Source organism: Lethenteron reissneri, chromosome 51 (genome assembly GCF_015708825.2).
Source record: "Lethenteron reissneri isolate LAM-NWPU_2019-01 chromosome 51, ASM1570882v1, whole genome shotgun sequence".
Lineage (NCBI taxonomy): Eukaryota > Metazoa > Chordata > Hyperoartia > Petromyzontiformes > Petromyzontidae > Lethenteron > Lethenteron reissneri.
Window position 1 is genome coordinate 7,664,102 of NC_083829.1, and position 20,334 is coordinate 7,684,435.

At 57.3% G+C, this 20,334-nt stretch overlaps 1 protein-coding gene across 3 annotated transcripts in view; it reads left to right on the forward strand.

Moving 5' to 3' along the window:
• LOC133355424 (cytosolic 10-formyltetrahydrofolate dehydrogenase-like) overlaps positions 1–19,985 on the forward strand; it is a 24,255-nt gene extending 4,270 nt beyond the window's left edge. For all 3 annotated transcript variants that reach the window (XM_061572721.1, XM_061572719.1, XM_061572720.1), the window contains exons 2-23: positions 4,041–4,189; positions 4,439–4,673; positions 5,054–5,219; positions 5,591–5,692; positions 6,757–6,846; positions 7,331–7,465; positions 8,616–8,741; positions 9,350–9,441; positions 9,707–9,854; positions 10,829–10,948; positions 11,325–11,452; positions 11,739–11,889; positions 12,133–12,203; positions 12,394–12,499; positions 12,833–12,920; positions 13,217–13,310; positions 14,529–14,628; positions 14,959–15,057; positions 16,180–16,345; positions 17,095–17,200; positions 17,868–18,067; positions 18,546–19,985. In XM_061572721.1, the coding sequence (XP_061428705.1) occupies positions 4,063–4,189; positions 4,439–4,673; positions 5,054–5,219; positions 5,591–5,692; positions 6,757–6,846; positions 7,331–7,465; positions 8,616–8,741; positions 9,350–9,441; positions 9,707–9,854; positions 10,829–10,948; positions 11,325–11,452; positions 11,739–11,889; positions 12,133–12,203; positions 12,394–12,499; positions 12,833–12,920; positions 13,217–13,310; positions 14,529–14,628; positions 14,959–15,057; positions 16,180–16,345; positions 17,095–17,200; positions 17,868–18,067; positions 18,546–18,601 (2,706 nt within the window). In that variant the 5' untranslated portion in view covers positions 4,041–4,062 and the 3' untranslated portion in view covers positions 18,602–19,985. The remainder of the gene's footprint in view (positions 1–4,040; positions 4,190–4,438; positions 4,674–5,053; positions 5,220–5,590; positions 5,693–6,756; positions 6,847–7,330; positions 7,466–8,615; positions 8,742–9,349; positions 9,442–9,706; positions 9,855–10,828; positions 10,949–11,324; positions 11,453–11,738; positions 11,890–12,132; positions 12,204–12,393; positions 12,500–12,832; positions 12,921–13,216; positions 13,311–14,528; positions 14,629–14,958; positions 15,058–16,179; positions 16,346–17,094; positions 17,201–17,867; positions 18,068–18,545) is intronic.
• Positions 19,986–20,334: the final 349 nt, after the last annotated feature.

Genomic DNA, 20,334 nt, shown 5'->3' on the forward strand with positions numbered 1-20,334 from the left:
TGGTACAGGTGATGGTGGTACAGGTGATGGTGGTACAGGTGATGGGGGTACAGGTGATGGTGGTGCAGGTGATGGGGGTGCAGGTGATGGGGGTGCAGGTGATGGGAGTGAAGGTGATGGGGGTGCAGGTGATGGGGGTGCAGGTGATGGGGGTGCAGGTGATGGGGGTGCAGGTGATGGTGGTGCAGGTGATGAGGTGCAGGTGATGGGGGTACAGGTGATGAGGTACAGGTGATGAGGGTGAAGGTGATGGGGCTGCAGGTGATGCCAGAGGCTAAGACGTGTTGCTGGATCAACGTATTCGTTCTGCTTCTGGGTGAAGGTTACTCGAGATTGAGTTCAGCTCTCCATCCCACCACCTCTCGGTGTCATCGCTCTGAGCCCGGCCACCCTCAGTAGCTGCTCCGGGTTCCCACGCTCCGCTGTCTCCTGAGCTGTGCCCCTCTGACAGAAGTCTGATGTCGTCTAGCCAACTTGCTGTACTGCAAATGTCGCCTGTATGCCGGTATCGAGACGAAGCAGAGAGAATAGGCTTCGCTCTTTTCCACAGACACAATTGCTCAATCCGAGCTATTAATGATTTGATATTTGTATTGCCTCTGTGCTGGTCGCTTTATGGCGTGATCTGGTCTAACACTGCTGAGTGTAGGCCATAAAGTAGGCCAATCAATTTCAAAGGCAATGCATATATTGGTATCAAAGCACGTTTGTTTGCATGTTTTACCACAAGCATGTGTGGTTAATGCTGACACGATGCCTTGCAATAGCCGTCTATTTGGTCTTTGAACATATTAACACCTCCTGTTTGATTTGCCGGAAACGGTAAAGTATATTACCTTTTCATCGATCATGTCTTTACCTTGATCCCAACTTCGTGGCCTTCTGTATTGGCTTCATCTTCATTGCTGTAACTGTGTTGTATTTACTTAGGTCCAGTTTGGTGGCTCGGGTAGGTCTTTGTTCTAGATTTGAAGCTTTCGTGACTGCAAGGATTCATACTCTTAGTTCTTTCGGTAAAGTCACGTAGGTAAAAAATGAAATTAAAATTAATATAAATAAAACAATAAAAAATAAAAAAATCACGACGTTTCGGAGGCAACACAAGTCTCCGTCATCAAGTGGGACCGTCACAGCCAGATTTGCTGCATCAAGATGATGCAGCAAATCTGGCTGTGCAGCAAATCTGGCTGTGACGGTCTCACCTGATGACGGAGACTTGTGTTGCCTCCGAAACGTCATGATTTTTAGTTTTTTATTGTTTTATTTTTATTAATGTTAATTTCATTTTTTACCTACGTGACTTTACCGAAAGAACTAAGAGTCTTTGTTGTTGTTACAAACGACTCGTCCTGGTCTCTTTGAGTTCCTCTACCTGGCAATGAACGGAATCAACTTGGGAGTGTGTCGCTATGTTCCGCTACGTTCCCCGTAGCTGCATTATCGTCGCAATTGTGGCGTTTGTGATGCGAGACGCGGACACGTGACAGGTGAGACGGGAACGGAAACTGCGCAGAGAAGGGTGGAGGAGATGCACGCCGGGAATTACAGCGAGAGACAGAGGGACACGAGGATTAGAGAGAACACACACGAGTTGCAGACGTAATCTTCGTCACCATCATATTGATCCAACAGTGGATATATCATAATGAAAGCATGGGGAGATGCACCCTGGAAGTTCCACTGTTACACAGAAAGATGAACACGTGCTTTAGAGAATATACACGTGATAGAGACATCATCATATTGATTTTTATTCATCAGTGGATAGATTATAATGATATCATGGAGAGATGCATGCTTGAAGCGGCACTGAGACACAGAAAGACGAATACGTGGATTAGACAACGCACGCGTGTCAGGGACCTCATCATCATCATCAGTAGCAGCATCATCATCGTCAGCAGTATCATCATCATCGTCGTCGTCGCAACGCCTTGCTAAGAGAAGTGAGGCTTGGGCAAGGCGCGTCACGGCTGGAGGGGGCGACGATGGTCTGTGGTCGAGACCGGTTGATAACGGCGGAGCGGCAGTCGAAGGAGGGAAAGAACTCGCCCGAGAGCTCGTCTACAGCGGAGACGGAGCGGAGATGAAATCGGCTTCGTGTGCGGCAGGAGCCGGGCGGATCGGCGCGTCACGAGACCTCGAGAGGTGGCTACGTCTAGGGGAGAGAGGGGAGAGAGGGGAAAGAGGCCTTCATCCAGCAGTGGATTGACTCTGGCTGCTGATGATGATGGTAGTTAGTGAGTAGCATTGTTTTGTGATCTCCCTATCGATGTGTTTATTGTCCTAAGGGGGACAGCCCCATTATCCCCCGACACCAATCCGCTCACAATCGAGGACAACATTTGCCTGTGGGCTCGTGGCCTGAAGACGTCGCCGCTGTGACGGAGCGATAACATTGTACACTTCGACGAAATCGCCCATCAGAGATTTGCCCTCCCCCCTCCATCCCATCCCCCCCTCGCGGCCCCTGCTGGCGCAAGGAGGCCTCCACTACTAGTTGGAAGAGCTGAGTCGACCTCGGGGGAGGCCCAGGACCGGTTCAGATAATCGTCACGGGTTTTCGCCGTGAGCGGGAATCGAACTCGGCTCGCCGGGTTCGTAGCGTAGCGCGCTAACTGCTGCACCACCGCTCCACTGCTTACCCCACCACCACCACCAACGCACGACCTGCAGATCATAGATTTTACTGGTGTGAACTTATCATTTATGCTTCTGCTGGGGGGGGGGGGGGGGGGTTCAAGTAATTTTGGACCATTGTTTTAACTGCCGCGCTGCGAGATCGCACAGCACCGGTGACCTCTGGGAGTTGACCTCTCACCGCGGTGGCAGCAACCCATGTCTGGTTAATAGACCCGCGGTATTAACCAGGGTGGCCGCGTGGTTGCGATAAGGGGTTGACCCGGCCAGCGGGCAGTTGGCTTCTGTGATCGGGCGTTCCGGGTAGCTTCATAGCGAGGATCCGCTACCAGCGCCGTGCCAAAACCCCTCTCACTGGGAACTGCACAGCTCGTTCTGATAGACCCCGCGCTGACTGAGAGCTCTGCCTGGGTTTGGTCTACAGTGGGGAATGTAGCAAACCCTTCCACCCACTCACTCATCGATCCACTCACTCACCCACCCACTCACCCACCCACCCACTCACTCACCCAACCACCCACCCACTCACTCACTTACCCACTCACTCACTCACCCACTCACTCACTCATCCATCCACCCACTCACCCACCCACTCACTCACCCACCCACCCACTCACCCACCCACCCACTCACTCACTCACCCACCCACCCACCCACTCACTCACTCACCCACCCACCCACCCACTCACTCACTCACCCACTCACCCACCCACTCACTCATCCATCCACCCACCCACCCACCCACTCACTCACCCACCCACCCACTCACTCACTCACTCACCCACCCCACTCACTCATCCACCCACCCCACTCACTCATCCACCCGCCCCACTCACTCATCCACCCACCCACTAACTCATCCACCCACCCCACTCACTCATCCACCCACCCCACTCACTCATCCACCCACCCCACTCACTCATCCACCCACCCCACTCACTCATCCACCCACCCCACTCACTCATCCACCCACCCCACTCACTATCCACCCACCCCACTCACTCATCCACCCACCCCACTCACTCATCCACCCACCCCACTCACTCATCCACCCACCCCACTCACTCATCCACCCTCCCCACTCATCCACCCACTCATTCAATCACCCATCCAATCAATCACCCATTCACCAAATCACCCACTCACTCGCTCACTCACCCACCCACCCACTCATTCAATCACCCACTCATCCACTCACCCAATCACCCACTCACTCAATCACCCACAAACTCACCCATCCACTTATCTACTCACCCATCCACTCACCCAATCGTCCACCGACTTGGGTTTCCAGGTGGGCACCCGAGCTGCGATGGAACTTTCCTTGTGAGCCGACAGGTGACGAAGTCTTACCTGGCGGTGGAGTCTCACCTGATGACGGGGTCTCACCTGGTGTGCAGGTGAGAAGAAGGAGGAGCCAGGATGCGCGTGGTGGTGATTGGGCAGAGCCTGTTCGGCCTGGACGTGTACCGGGGCCTGCGCGAGGATGGCCACGAGGTTGTGGGCGTGTTCACCATCCCCGACACGGACGGGAGGCCAGACCCCCTTGGTGAGTAACCCCCGAAACTCCATCGACCCTCCGAAATACCATCTATCCACTCGAAACCCTACACACATCTCGGATGAGTCGGTGAGTGACCGAGTGAGTCGGTGAGTGACCGAGTGGATGCGTGATTGAGCGAGCGGGCGTGCGAGCGACCCGCTGAGCGGGCGAGCGACCCACCGAGCGGGCGAGCGACCCGCCGAGCGAGCGAGGCGGTTGACCGGGGCGTCCGTCCCCTTCCGCGTCGCCTCCCAGGTGCGGCGGCCGAGGCGGACGCGGTGCCCGTCTTCAAGCCGCCGCGCTGGCGCCTCAAGGGGCAGCCCGTGGCGGCCCTGCTGGACACGTACCGCGGCCTGGGCGCCGAGCTCAACGTGCTGCCCTTCTGCTCGCAGTTCATCCCCATGGAGGTGATCGACCACCCGCGGCACGGCTCCATCATCTACCACCCGTCGCTGCTGCCGCGGCACCGCGGGGCCTCCGCCATCAACTGGTGCGGAGGGGCGGAGGGCGGGGGATGATGAATGATGATAGTGGGGATGGATGGTGGTGGTGCCAGGGGTGGCGGTGGTGGTCGTGGGGATGGGGGTGATGATGATGATGGTTGGGATGGATTCTATTGGGATGGGGTGGTGATGGTGATGATGGTAGTGGTGGGGATGGGAGTGATGATGGTGATGGTTGGGATGGAGGTGGTGATGCCGGTGGTGGTGGTCGTGGGAATGGGGGTGGTGTTGTTGGTAGTTGCGATGGGGTGGTGATTGTGATGCTGCTGCTGCTACTGCTGCTTATGCTACTTCTGCTGATGATTATGCTGCTGATGCTGCCGATGATGCTGCTGATAATGCTGCCGCCGCCGCCGCCGCGCCCCAGGACACTGATCCACGGGGACGCGAGGGGCGGCTTCTCGGTGTTCTGGGCGGACGCGGGGCTGGACACGGGCCCCCTGCTGCTGCAGAGGGAGTGCGCCGTGCTGCCTGACGACACCGTCAGCTCCATCTACAAGCGCTTCCTCTACCCGCAGGGGGTCACCGCCATGGTGCGGGGGGAAGGGGGGAGGGGGAGGGGTGGGCGGGGGGGCGTTGGCAGCGGGGGGCATAAAGACTCAGGCACAGACGAGGGGGAGGGGTGGGGCCGGGTGGGGATTGTGGGTGGCAGGGGAAAGAGGGTGGTGCGAAAATTTGACCACTATAGTAATGGGGGGGGGGGGGTAGGGTGGAGGGTGAGTGAGGGGGAATGAAGGCTATGGTATGGGGGGGTGGGGGGGGCAAGGGGGGCATGAAGGCCAAGGTACAAAGGGTAGGGGGGTGGTCTGAGGGTGGGGGGGATGGAGAGAGGGGGGCGTGACACGGGAGGGGAGGGTACCCCCCCCCTCCACCACCTCCTCCAATTCTGCCTCTGTGCCCCCAGGTGGAGGCAGTGCGAATGATCGCTGACGGCACGGCCCCCCGCATCCTCCAGCCGGAGGAGGGGGCCACTTACGAGGGCATCCAGAAGAAAGACAACGCGCAGGTGAGCTCCCCACGAGCTCCTCGTGACCCCAGATGACTCCGGTGACCCCTGATGACCCCAAGGCGGTCCCAACGGCGGTGACGGGGCTTGGCGGCAGCGAGTTGTTGCCGCTTGTTGCCGAGGTTCCTGGTTTGAACCCAGCGGGGCCACCCAGGTCAATACTGCGGTTGTCTGCGCAGTCACCACGGTAAAAACAAAAAACTCTGCGACGTCCACTTCGCCCGCGGCGGCCGTTACAAGATCCCATGACGTCATTCGCAAGAGTAGGCCGCTGCGTGCCGGCGTAAAAGTACCAAATTTGACAAATAAAATAAAAATCGCACCGCAAATTGCTCAGTCATCGCCCCCCGCTACTGGAAAACGGAATGCCCGCTCGCAGGCCAGGTGCTGCATACTCCTCGTGGCGCACGGGGAGAGCTGCCACTGGGGGTGCCCTTCCACTGGTTGAGATGTCAGGCGCCGTGAGTCGCACGGTCACAACGGGCACGGGGCCCGGCGTGGAGCGAGCGGCTCACAGCTACCGGACTCTCGCGAGTTCACATCTCTGTCGGAGGTTGACTCAGCCCCTCCCTCCCCTTCCTCCCCTCCCCTCCCTCTCCTTCTTGCACTCCACTCCCTCCCTCCCCTCCCCTCCCTCCCCTTCTTCCACTCCACTCTCTCCCTCTCTCCCCTCCCCTCCCTCCCCTTCTTCCACTCCACTCCCTCCCTCCCTCCCCTTCTTCTACTCCACTCCCTCCCTCCCCTCCCCTCCCTCCCCTTCTTCTACTCCACTCCCTCCCTCCCCTCCCCTCCCTCCCCTTTTTCCACTCCACTCCCTCCATCCCTCCCTCCGCCTGGGGTCGATTAAACGAGTACCACATTGTGGGAAATGTCAATCCTTTTTATTTGTCTTCTATGGATAGACTCGTCCCGGTCATAGGAACGTGGAATTGCTACCACTGGCTTTGAATGACTGGAAACAGGAGATGAGCACCAATATTATAATTTTTATTATCCAAGACGACCTGAGATGACCCAAGGTGACCCCGAGTGACCCCGGCTGACTGGTGTGTGCTGTCGTGCAGGTGAACTGGGATCAGCCGGCGCTCGCGATTCACAACTGGATCAGAGGCAACGATAAAGTTCCCGGGGCGTGGACGTTGATCGACGGAGAGGTGAGAGAGGCCCCCACCTCCTCCTCCGACTCTCTCTGTCTCTCCCATTCACCTCCTGCCGACAGGCCGCGCTCCCCACCCCAACAATCTGGCTGTCGCCTGATGAAGCTAGTTGTAATGACTGGTGAAACGTCGTACTCACATCGTAAATGTTGTGGCTTGGTTGTGCTAGTGACGATTCGGAATGTTCTGTTTACATGACAACCCCTTACTAATTGGCTGCGTCGGGTGGTGGCGGGTTTAACGACACATTTATATATTTACGCGATCTAACCCAAAAAAACCTCTTATGGATACAGAAGCTACACACCCAACATTCCTCCTGCACATGCTGCTGATGATGACGATTCTGCTGATGATGATGCTGATGATGACGATTTTGCTGATGATGATGCTGATGATGATGCTGATGGTGACGATTCTGCTGCTGATGATGATGATGCTGATGATGATGCTGATGGTGTTCCCCCTGCTGCCCTCTCAGCGCGTCTCCCTGTTCAGCTCCTCGCTCTTCGAGGGCCCGTCCCCCACGGGGCAGCCCCTACCCATCGAGGGGGCAGCGCAACCCGGGGTCGTGACCCCACAGGGGCTGGTGCTGTTCGGCAATGATGGCAAAATGGTGACGCTCGCTCAGTCACTCGCTCGGTCACTCACTCGCTCGGTCACTCACTTGGTCACTCAATCGGTCACTCACTCAGACACTCCCTCGGTCACTCGCTTGGTCACTCGCTCGGTCACTCGCTCAACCACTCGCTCGGTCGCTCAATCGGTCACTCACTCAGTCCCTCGCTCGGTCACTCACTCGCTCGGTCACTCACTCGGTCACTCAATCGGTCACTCACTCAGACACTCCCTCGGTCACTCGCTCGGTCACTCGCTCGGTCACTCGCTCAACCACTCGCTCGGTCGCTCAATCAGTCACTCACTCAGTCACTCGCTCGGTCACTCCCTCAGTCACTCGCTCGGTCACTCGCTCGGTCACTCGCTCAACCACTCGCTCGGTCGCTCAATCAGTCACTCTCTCAGTCACTCGCTCGGTCACTCGCTCGGTCACTCGCTCAACCACTTGCTCGGTCGCTCAATTGGTCACTCACTCGGTCACTCAGTCATTCCCTCTGTAACTCCCTCTGTAACTCATTATGTCACTCGCTCGGTCACTCTTTCTGTAACTCACTCTGTCACTCGCCCGGTCACTCACTCAGTCACTCACTCTGTCACTCCCTTGGCCACGCGCTCGGCCACTCGCTCGGCCACTCAAGTGGGACTGCATAGAGGCTCCTCCTGCCTTTGTGATGGCCTTTCCACTATAAGAGTGACAGCGCCAATACCGAATGTACTCAATAATGATGGTGATGGTTAATGATGATGGTGATGATGATGGTGGTGGTTATGATAGTGGTGATGATGATGAGATGATGGAAATGATGAAGGTGGTGATGGTAGTTTATGGTGGTGATGGTGATCATGATGGTGGTGATGGTGGTGGTGATGAGTTGACGGTAATTATGATGGTGGTGATGGTAGTGATGGTGGTGGTGGTGATGATGATGGTGGTGATGATGTAATGGTGATGGTGCGATGTTTGATCTGGTTGCGAGCGAGCGTGGGGAACGCGTGGAGCGGCCGGCTCTGCCACACTGCGTGTCTGTGTCTATGGACGTGGTGCTGGCTACCCACACCGTGCCGGCCTTCGTAGGTGCTCGTTAAACAGCACTTGCCCCAACAGCCTGTTAAGGCTAAACGGGAGATCTTTGTGTGTCTGTGTGCAGCTCAGGGTGCAGGTGCTGCAGCTGGAGAGCGGGAAGACAATCCCCGCCTCGGCCTACTTCTCCCAGGGGGATGCGCAGAGCCTGGAGCTCTCCGACAGCGAGAGGGACGTCGCCGATAGAGTGCGGGTACGGAACCGAAGGCAAAATGCCTTCACCGGGGGAAGCACCCACACACACAGGCCTGCAGCGCCAAGTGCTGTTGGCGAGTAGCGCTTATAAAGGCCGGGGAAGCCAGCGCCACGCCTCCCTCCGTTCTGGTTGGAGGGCGAATGCCTCCACCTGCCCAGTAGCGTCCTTCAAGGAGCCTCCTCCACACACTCACGCAAAGACAAAGATCCCCCGTGTAGCCTTAACAGACTGTCGGGGCAAGTGCTGTTAGTGAGCACCTATGAAGGCCGGCACGGCACACGAGGGGGTGGGTGGCCAGCACCACGCCCGACCGCCTTTGTCTCCCCAGTTCCGATGTTTACACACCGCACCAGGTACTCATTTAAGGCTGAGTCGACCTAGGGGAGGCCCAGGACCGGTTCAGATAATCGTCACTGGTGTTGGCCGTGAGCGGGAATCAAACCCGGGTCGCCAGGTTCATAGCGCGGCGCGCTAACTGCTACACTACCGCTCCCCACTCACACACACATGCTCACACACATGCACACGCACGCACACGCACGCATGCACACACTCGCCGTACCCATCATCACCGCCGGGAGTGTAAACCTCGGTTTTGACCCCAGGCCGTGTGGAAGGGCATCCTGAGCAACGTGGATGAGGTGGTGGATGCCACGGACTTCTTCAAGAGTGGAGCCGGCTCCATGGACGTCGTGCGGTGAGCTCACGGGGTCGCGGGGTCACGGGGTCGCGGGGTCACGGATGTCACGAGGTCACGGCGTCGCGGTTGCAGGGTCATGAGGTGACAGGGTTGTCGGTAATGAGGTGACGAGGTGGGAAGACGATGAATTCACGGGGTGATTGACCAAGCAGATGATGGTGCTACGTCATGTTGGATTGAGGAGGTCGTGCGACGACGATGACGCGGCAGGCTGGTGGAGGAGGTGAGGGCGTAATGACGAGGTGATGTGACGACGTGGCAGGTTGGTGGAGGAGGTGAGGATGCTGTGCAGCGAGGTGGTGCTGCAGAACGAGGAGGTGTACATGGCGAGCTCCTTCGCCGAGTTCATCCAGATGGTCGTGCGCAAGATGCGCGGGGAGGGCGGCACGGGGGACATCGTCGTGGACCACGTGAGACACGCGGAGACACGTAGAGACGCACAGAGACAAGAGAGACACGTAGAGACACGCGGAGACACGTAGATACGCACGGGTACACAGAGACACGGAGAGACACGCAGAGACATGTAGAGACGCACAGAGACAAGAGAGACACGTAGAGACACGCGGAGACACGTAGAGACGCACGGGTACACAGAGACACGGAGAGACACGCAGAGACATGTAGAGACGCACGGGCACACAGAGACACGGAGAGACACGCGGAGACACGTAGAGATGCACGGGTACACAGAGACACGGAGAGACACGCGGAGACACGTAGAGACGCACGGGTACACAGAGACACGGAGAGACACGCGGAGACACGTAGAGACGCACGGGTACACAGAGACACGGAGAGACACGCAGAGACACGTAGAGACGCACGGGCACACAGAGACACGGAGAGACACGCAGAGACACGTAGAGACGCACGGGTACACAGAGACACGGAGAGACACGCAGAGACACGTAGAGACGCACGGGCACACAGAGACACGGAGAGACACGCAGAGACACGTAGAGACGCACGGGTACACAGAGACACGAAGAGACACGCGGAGACACGGGGAGGCACGTGGACACCCGCGGACACACGGGGAGACTGGGACACGGGGGCGCTCGGACACGGGGATATACGGGGAGCCACACGGGGACATGGGGAGCCACGCGGGGACATGGGGACGCAGGGACATGGAGACACGGGGATGTGCAGAGACGTGGAGACATGGGGACACAGGGAGACACGGGGGACGTGGGGTCGCGGGGAGACGTGGGGAGACACGGGGAGACGTGGGGTCGCGGGGAGACGTGGGGAGACACGAGGAGACACGAGGAGACACGGGGGGACGTGGGGAGACACGAGGAGACACGGGGAGACGCGGGGAGACGTGGGGAGACACGGGGAGACACGGGGAGACACGGCGAGTTCTGCCGTCCCGCAGGTGGTGCTGGAGGTGAACGCGATGACCGTGAGAATCCCGCACCAGGGATTCATCGGGGGGGAGTTCGTGGACGCGGCCGAGGGGGCGACCTACGAGACGGTGAACCCGGCCACGGGAACGGTGAGTGGGCGCTCACCTGGCGCCAGGGGGATTGGGGGGGGAGTGGGGAGGGGGTGGAAGGGGTTGGTGGTGATCATGGTGATAGAGGTGTTTTTGTTTCGAGTTTGTGGTAAAGTTGGTGGTGGTGGTGGTGGTGATGATGATGCTGGTGGAGGTTAACATGGTGGCGCTGACCATCATGGCTCACATCAGTGGCTCGGTGACATCTGAAACAGCCCTTTCCCCCATACTTTCACTAACCAGTGCGGTGAAGTATGGTCAAACAACCCCTACGGCCAACACAGCGTGGGGGGGGGAGGGGGGGGGGTTGCGGGTCTTCATCCAGCAGTGGAGTGACACAAGTGCGTTGTCCCCGTGTCACCCCGCGTCCCCGCAGGCCATCTGCTCCGTGTCTCTGTGCACGGCCCCTGATGTGGACCGCGCCGTCGCGGCCGCCAAGGAGGCGTTCGAGCGCGGGGAGTGGAGCCGCATGAACGCACGCGACCGCGGGAACCTCATGTACAGGTGCGCGCACACGGCAGCACTTGCCCCACCGGCCCGTGTGGGCCATACGGGGAAGGGGAACCTTTGTCTTCATCTTTCTGGGCTGCTCTTCCGGAACATCTGGGCTGGCACAGACACACGTCCACGTGACCCACCGACCCGGCATGACCCACTGACGGAGATGGCCCACTGGCCCCACCAATGAGATGAATCTCTCACCGGATGACCCACTGACCGGGTGACCTCCCCCCCCTCATGACCTCCCCCCGTCATGACCCCCTGCCCCCCACCCCGTGCACGACCCCAGGCTGGCGGACCTGATGGAGCAGCACCAGGAGGAGCTGGCCACGATCGAGTCGCTGGACTCGGGCGCCGTGTTCACGCTCGCGCTCAAGACGCACGTGGGGATGTCCATCCAGACGTTCCGCTACTTCGCAGGCTGGTGCGACAAGATCCAGGTGAGACGTGGCGGGGGAGACGCGGGGGTGGGGGGGAGACAGGGTGGGGGAGACGCGGGGGAGACGCGGGGGTGGGGGGGGAGACGCGGGGGTGGGGGGGAGACGCGAGGGTGGGGGGAAGACACGGCGGGGGAGACGCGTAGGGGAGATAGGGGGGAGGACAACAGGAAGGAGATTGTCTTCCTAAGCTTGACCTCTGACCTGGCCTTTGCCCCCTCTCTCACCCTCTGCCCCCCCCCTCAGGGCTCCACCATCCCCATCAACCACGCACGACCCAACCGCAACTTGACCTTCACGAAGCGCGAGCCACTCGGGTGGGTCACCGGCCTCACCGAGGTCACCGAGGTCACCGAGGTCACTGGGGTCACTGGGGTTACACACGGCCTCTGGTGTTTATGGAACTGCAATAATTACATTTTCACATCCACCGTGTCCCCCCGTGTCCCCCCGTGTCCCCCCGTGTCTCCCGTGTCTCCCCGTGTCCCCACTACTGTGTCTCTGCAGGGTGTGTGCTATCGTCATCCCCTGGAACTACCCACTCATGATGCTGTCGTGGAAACTTGCCGCGTGCCTCGCCGCCGGCAACACGGCCGTGGTGAAACCGGCGCAGGTCAACAACCGCCATAACCACCACCGCATCCAGCACCAACCACAACCTGACCCACCATCACAAACACCACCGCATCCAGCACCAACCACAACCACCACCAGACCCACCATCACAAACACCACCGCAACCACCACCACAACTACAACACCGCCACTAAAACTCACACCACCTCTAACACCAACACAACAACTCTACAACCACATCCAGCAACACAGAAACACCACAATGCTGATGATGCAGACGATGACGCTGACGATAATGCTGATGATGATGCCGATGATGATGATGATGCCGATGATAATGATGCGATGCCGATGATGATGCTGTGTGCAGGTGACTCCGCTCAGCGCGCTTAAGTTTGCGGAGCTCGTAGCAAAGGCCGGATTCCCCAAGGGAGTCATCAACATCCTCCCTGGCCCGGGTATCCCTCACCCACTCACCTCTCTTCATCCACCACCCTCACTCACCCCTCTTCATCCACCACCCTCACTCACCCCTCCATCCCCTCTCACCCTCCCCTCTCCCCTCCCCCTGCCTCAATGATCCACTGACCAACACCTGTGCACATGACCTCATGACCCACTGCCCCTGACCTCATGCCCATGACCTACTGACTCTGTCCCAACCCTGATCCAAATCTAACCCTGACCTGTTCCACTGACCCACGAATGCACTGACCCACACCTGTGTCCATGACCCCATGACCCACGAACCCAGGCTCAGTGGTGGGCCAGCGGCTGTCGGAGCACCCGGATGTACGGAAGCTCGGGTTTACGGGCTCCACCGACGTCGGCAAGCAGATCATGAAGAGGTGAGTCCAGGTAGAAATCATCGGAATAGGATCGTTGAAGAGGTGAGCCCAGGTAAAAATCTTTGGAAGAGGTGAGCCCCGGTAGAAATTCTCGGAATCAGATCGTTGAAGAGGTGAGCCCCGGTAGAAATCCTCGGAATCAGATCATGAAGAGGTGAGCCCCGTGAGAAATCTTCGGAAGAGGTGAGCCCCGGTAGAAATCCTCGGAATTAGATCATGAAGAGGTGAGCCCAGGTAGAAATCTTTGGAATCAGATCATGAAGAGGTGAGCCCCGTGAGAAATCTTCGGAATCAGATCGTGAAGAGGTGAGCCCAGGTAGAAATCTTCGGAAGAGGTGAGCCCCGGTAGAAATTCCTAGAAGCAGATCATCAACAGGTGAGCTCTGTAGAAATGCTCGAAAGCAGGTCATAAAGAGGTCAGACCCGGTAGAAAGCATCGAAAGCTCCTACTCTGCAATATATATGGGGTGGTGAGATGTATTAATACTCATTAATTGGCTGAAACGTTTTGGGAAATTGTTGGTAGCGCTGGCTCCTCACCCCTTGGCTGCTGCTGCTGATGATGATGATGATGATGCTGCTGCTGATGATGCTGCTGCTACTGCTTATGATGCTGCTGCTGCTGATGATGATGCTGCTGCTGCTGCCTCCCTACTCGTCTGGTTTCCTGGTTGGCGATCGCGAGAGACGCGGTGCGCATGAGCGACGCTGCCACCACTCACCATCGTCATCACCGTGGTCGTCACCGTCGTCGTCACCGTCATTGCGGCCCAACGGCAGAGCGTTCACCGATTGCCACAGAAGTTCGCGGTTCGAATCTGGCAGGCCGTCCCGGTTTAATACCTCGGTGGCAGCTGCTTCACTCGCAGTGGACGTTGCAGATCCCGGGAGGCCGTTCGCAAGAGCACGCCCACGTGACACCATTGGCCAAATGTTAAACGTGAACCCACAACTTACTCGATTGGGATCACGCGCCCTACTGGTAGACCAACGCCTGCTCACAGGCCCAAGTATCGAGTCACCTTGTGCCACACAGGGACAGCTGCCACTGGGCGTGCCCTTCCATGTGTTTCAGATGAGGTGTAATGGTGCTCCGGCATGACGGAGGGCACTCTATCAATCACAGTGTCATCATCATCATCACCACCGTCGTATCGATGAGGTATTACCCATAACCCACCATGACACCGCGTCACCTGTCTCTGTGCCGCCACACAGCTGTGCCACGGTCAATCTGAAGAAAGTGTCTCTGGAGCTGGGTGGCAAGTCCCCCCTCATCATCTTCAACGACTGTGACCTGGACAAGGCGATCCGCATGGTACGCCCCCCCCCCAACCCATCCTCCAGCCCCCCACTCCACATTACCACCTCCTTTACCTCCCCTCGTCCACTCTCACCCTGATCATACCCCCCACCCACCCCCCTAACCATGCCTCCCCCGTGTCCCCGTCTCCTTGTCTCTCCATGTCCTCGTCTCCCCGTGTCCCCGTGTCCCCGTGTCCCCGTGTTCCCATCTCCCCCTATGTCCATCCGCGTGTCCCCGTATCCCCGCATCCTCATGTTCCCGTCTTCCCGTGTCCCTGTCTTCCCGTGTTCCCTTATCTCCACCCGCGTGTTCCTGTGTCCCCGTGTCCCCGTGTCACCGCAGGGCATGAGTGCCGTGTTCTTTAACAAGGGGGAGAACTGTATCGCCGCGGGGCGGCTGTTTCTGGAGGACGGGATCCACGACACGTTCGTCACCAGAGTGGTGACTCCTGCACCACCACCACCACCTCCACAACAACAACACCAAACAACAGACATTCAACTACAACCGCCAACAACAACAATCAACAATAATAAGAGCCTCATGTGTCACCGCGTGTCCCTGCGTGTCACGGTGGCGAGATGTTAACTACCTCGCCGGGTATGCAGGAGGTCGTGGGTTCGATCCCGACCCTGATGCCTGTTGTATATTTGGAGTTTGCGTGTCTCTCTCCATGTAGTCGCGTGGATTTTTTCTCCGGGTCCTCCGGTTTTTTTCCTCCACATTTATAAACTTGCGTTGAGATTATTATTTGGCTGCTATAAATGTCTACGCGATAAGCCACTTCGTAGAGCGATCATATGTGTGGCCAGGTCGCTTCTGAAAATGAGATGTACAGCTCAGTGGGCCTAACCTGGTTAAAAAAATATTGTTTAGTTTACACCATTGGAACCTCATTTGCCAGAAGAAAAAATATATTTGGTTTTTTACCCTTTTTTATCTGGCAACAAAACTGACACCTTTTTTTTCTTTCTGGCAAATGAGGTTCCAATGGTGTAAATGCTTACCCCGAGCTCTCATACTCTGATGGTGCATTGTCTTTGAGTTGTGCGCCTTTTGGCGTCATCTGGTCCAACACCATGTGAGACTAGGCTCTAAAGAAAGCTGTCTCGGGTGTGGACCAATCAACTTCAAGGACAGTGCATACATTATCAGAGTTTTGTTTTTTGTTTGCATTACGACTGCAGGTATTGTGGTCAATGCAAACATGACTCCTTGTAAAAAAGGTGTCATTTTTGTTGCCAGATTAAAAGGGTAAAAAACCATCTTCTTCATAATAAAATAATTCTCACGACGTTTCGGCCACAACGCAAGCAGCCGTCCTCAGGTGAAGACCAGGTCTGTCGGGGAGACAGCGTCTGAATATGTTTTATTATTATAATTTCATTACTTCCCTTCTACGTGACTTTACCGAAAGAACCAAGAAGATAAATCCCTGCAGTCACGAAAGCTTTAAATCGAAAGGTAAAAAAACAATTATCATTGTTTAGTTTGTTTATTGCCCCCGCGTGCCCCCTTCGTATCTCCGTGTGTGTGTCCCCCCCCCCCGTGTCCCCCGTGCAGGTGGAGGAAGTGCGCAAGATGAAGGTGGGAGACCCCCTGGACCGCAGCACGGACCATGGCCCCCAGAACCACGCCTCGCATCTCAGGAAGCTACTCGAGTTCTGCGAGCGCGGCCGAAAAGAGGGGGCCAAGCTCATGTGTGGTGGGGGGCAGGTGAAGCGGCCAGGTGAGGGAGGCGGGGGGTGGTGGGGGTGTGTGTCTACGTGTGTGGGGGGGAGGGCACAGGGCACAGGAGTGCAGCGGTTAGCGCTACGCTGCGCTACGAGCCCGGCGACCCGAGTTCGATTCCCGCTCACGGCGGCCAACACCGGTGACGATTATCTGAATCGTTCCTGGGCCACCCCCTAGGTAGAACAACTGAGCACCTGGTGCGGTGTGTAAACATCGCCACCGGGGAGACAAAGGCGGCCGGGCGGGGTGCTGCCACCCACCCCCTCGTGTGCCGTGCCGGCCTTCATAGGTGCTCGCTAACAGCACTTGCCCCAACAGTCTGTTACAGGCTATACGGGGGATCTTTGTACAGTACACAACTCTAATACTCGTCCCATTCCTCTGTCCCATGTCTCCCCCACCCTCTCTCCCGTTGTCCCTGTGTCCTGTTCTCTGCACATGTTTCCCGTGTCCCCATATCCCTGTCTCTCCCTCATGTGCCCGTGTCTCTCATGTCCCTCTGTCCCCGTATCCCTTTCACTGCCTGGTGTCCCCGTGTCTCCCTGCTGTTCCTGGCTCTCCCTCATGTCCCGGTGTCTCCCATGTCCCTGTGTCCCCGTATCCCTGTCTCTGCCTGGTGTCCCCGTGTCTCCCCCTGGTGTCCCCGTGTCTCCCTGTTGTTCCTGTCTCTCCCTGTTATCCCCCCATGGTGTCTCCCCCGTGTGCCCCCGTGTCTCCTCGTGTCCCCGCACCGCGTGTCCCCAGGGTTCTTCATGGAGCCCACGGTGTTTATCGACGTGCAGGACCACATGTTCATCGCCCAGGAGGAGTCGTTCGGCCCCATCATGATCATTTCCAGATTCCCCAGCGGGTGAGAGGGGGGGGGGGGCTAGTGGTGGGGGGGCTAGAGTAGGTTCATGGCCTCATGTGTTGCAGATGAGTAGAAAATCAAGATCAAGTGCAGGCACGCTGCAGGGTGCGCTCCGTACAGCGGACCCTGCACGGATGATCTGGCTGGGTGTGTACCGCCCTGTCTACGCGTACCGTGCTGTGTGACGCCGGCTGTGTTTGTGTGCATGACGCTGTGTTTATGTGTGTGGTGCTGTACGATGGTTATGTGTTTGGTGCTTTACGATGGTGTATGACGCTGTGTGTGTGGTGCTGTACAATTCTGTATGACGCTGGCTGTCTGTGTGATGCCCTACGATGCTGTATAACACTGCGTGTATGTGCGGTGCTCTACAATAGTGTATGCTGCTGCTGCTGCATGCGTGAGTAACGCTGTACGATGCTGCTGCGTGACGCTGCGTGTATGCGAGTTCGTTGCACGATGCCGCATGGCACTGGCTGCGTGTGTGCGTGACGCCGTGTGATGCTGCACGGCGCCATACCCCCCCACCCCTCACCCCCCCGGCCCACGTGCTGCCAGAGGACCCAGCCGGGTACGGGTAGCCGTTTGCGACCCTGGTGCGGCCGGGTACGGGTACGGGTAAGGAATCAAAACCCGTTTGCGACCTCTGCGTGCGGCCCGCGTGCAGGGACGACGATGCCGTGTTGCGGCGTGCCAACGCCACGGAGTTTGGGTTGGCGTCGGGCGTGTTCACACGCGACGTGGGGCGAGCGCTGCGTGTGAGCGAGGCGCTCAACGCCGGCACCGTCTTCATCAACACCTACAACAAGACGGACGTAGCGGCGCCCTTTGGGGGCTTCAAGCAGTCGGGCTTCGGCAAGGACCTGGGTGAGCGGGGCGTGCGTGGCGTGCGGGGCAGGTTACGTGGCGGTGGTGGTGGTGTGTGGTGTGGTGTGTGGTGGTGGTGGTGTGGTGTGTGTGGTGGTGGTGTGGTGTGTGTGGTGTGGTGTGGTGGTGTGGTGTGTGGTGGTGGTGTGTGGTGTGGTGTGGTGTCTGGTGGTGGTGGTGTGGTGTGTGGTGTGGTGTGTGGTGGTGGTGTGTGGTGTGGTGTGCTGCTGGTGTGGTGTGCTGCTGGTGTGGTGTGGTGCGCTGCTGGGGTGGTGTGGTGTGCTGCTGGTGTGGTGTAGTGTGGTGTGGTGTGCTCCTTGTGTGGTGTGGTGTGCTGCTGGTGTGGTGTGCTCCTTGTGTGGTGTGGTGTGCTGCTGGTGTGGTGTGCTGCTAGTGTCGTGTGCTGCTGGTATAGTGTGGTGTGCTGCTGGTGTGGCGTGCTCACGTCGGCGTGCCGTGTGTCCGCATGTCTCCGCAGGCGAGGAAGCTCTCAATGAGTATCTGCGCACCAAGTGTGTGACTGTAGAGTATTGAGCAGCAACACCTCGTCAACCTCACCTCGTCACACCTCGTCACACTCACCTCGTCACACCCACCTCATCACACTCACCTCGTCACACTCACCTCGTCACACTCACCTCGTCACACTCACCTCGTCAACCTCACCTCGTCACACTCACCTCGTCACACTCACCTCGTCACACTCACCTCATCACACTCACCTCGTCACACTCACCTCGTCAACCTCACCTCGTCACACTCACCTCATCACACTCACCTCGTCACACTCACCTCGTCACACTCACCTCGTCACACTCACCTCGTCACACTCACCTCGTCACACCTCGTCACACTCACCTCGTCCTTAACACCTCATCACACACCTCGTCACACTCACCTCGTCACACCCACCTCGTCACACTCACCTCGTCACACTCACCTCGTCACACTCACCACGTCACACTCACCTCGTCACACCTCGTCACGCTACGGGGTCTGTGATTGTCACTCACCACGCACCTCTCATGAACCTGAACACTCACCCCATGACCCATATATTATTATTGTTACTATATGCAGGGTGCTTCAAAACAATGTTTTTAACACTTCTGAGAATTGACAACAAACAAGATCACGAGACACGTGCTGCCTCCGGGACTCTGGAGACCACCTGGAGAAGATCCCAGGCGCGTGTTGACAACGATGGCGAACAAGTGGAGACTCTAACATTTTGAAGCTATGAACATTTGTTATCACGCTACAGTTCATTGTCCGTTCTTTTTTAAAATCCTTTATATTAAGTTCACTTGCTTGCTTGCTTGCGCGCTTACGACCGTGCAAATCTTTCGGTCGTTTTTTAACCCACTCCCCGTGATCCAATCGAGCTGACATTTTGCACACAGACTCGTTGTGCGTGACAATTTATTTTCGTAAATTTTTTTTTCCATAACTTTACACTTTTTAGGAATTTTTAAAAATATTTAATTACCAATTGCTTAATGGTGGCAGGCAATCATCTGACCCATAGGTGGCAGCCATCTCAAGCCAGAGGACGAGAGGACTCTAGCCGCCACGCATATAAAGGATTTATAGTGAAAAACTTTGGTTTTTACGAGTTAATTTTTCCCCTATAAAAACGATAGTCCCGTGTGAGTGTGAACATTTTTTTGAAGCACCCTGCATATCAGCCACACTTCTCATCACACGTAATTAGCCAATGACGCACCTCTGCAAAACCTCATCACCCACACCCCTGCCAATGCCACCTCTTCGGAGAGCGAATATCGTTCATCGTCCTCCCCCCCCACTTGGAACAGCGACCCTTTCTCGAGCTCTCCCGCACCGCGTCACCCACCGCGTCGCCCGCACCACGCCACCGCTGATCCGTGACCAATTAAAAAACAATCAAGGCCCCCCCCGTGTTGACTCTGTGGATTCATCGGTTTCGGGTCCTGCGGTCCCGGTGCACATGGGGCCGGGGTGAGTGGTGAGGGGTCGGTGGTGAGGGGTGGTGAGGAATGGGTGATGAGGAATGGGTGCTGAGGGGTGAGGGGTGAGTGGTGAGGGATGGTGTGGGATGGGTGGTTAGATGAGTGGGTGGGTGAGTGAGTTGTTGTGACCTGCAGTGTGGTGAGTGCGTGATTAGATGAGTGAGTGGGTGAGTGAGTTGTGACCTGCAGTGTGGTGAGTGCGTGGTTAGATGAGTGTAGATGAGTGAGTTGTTGTGACCTGCAGTGTGGTGAGTGGGTGATTAGATGAGTGGGTAG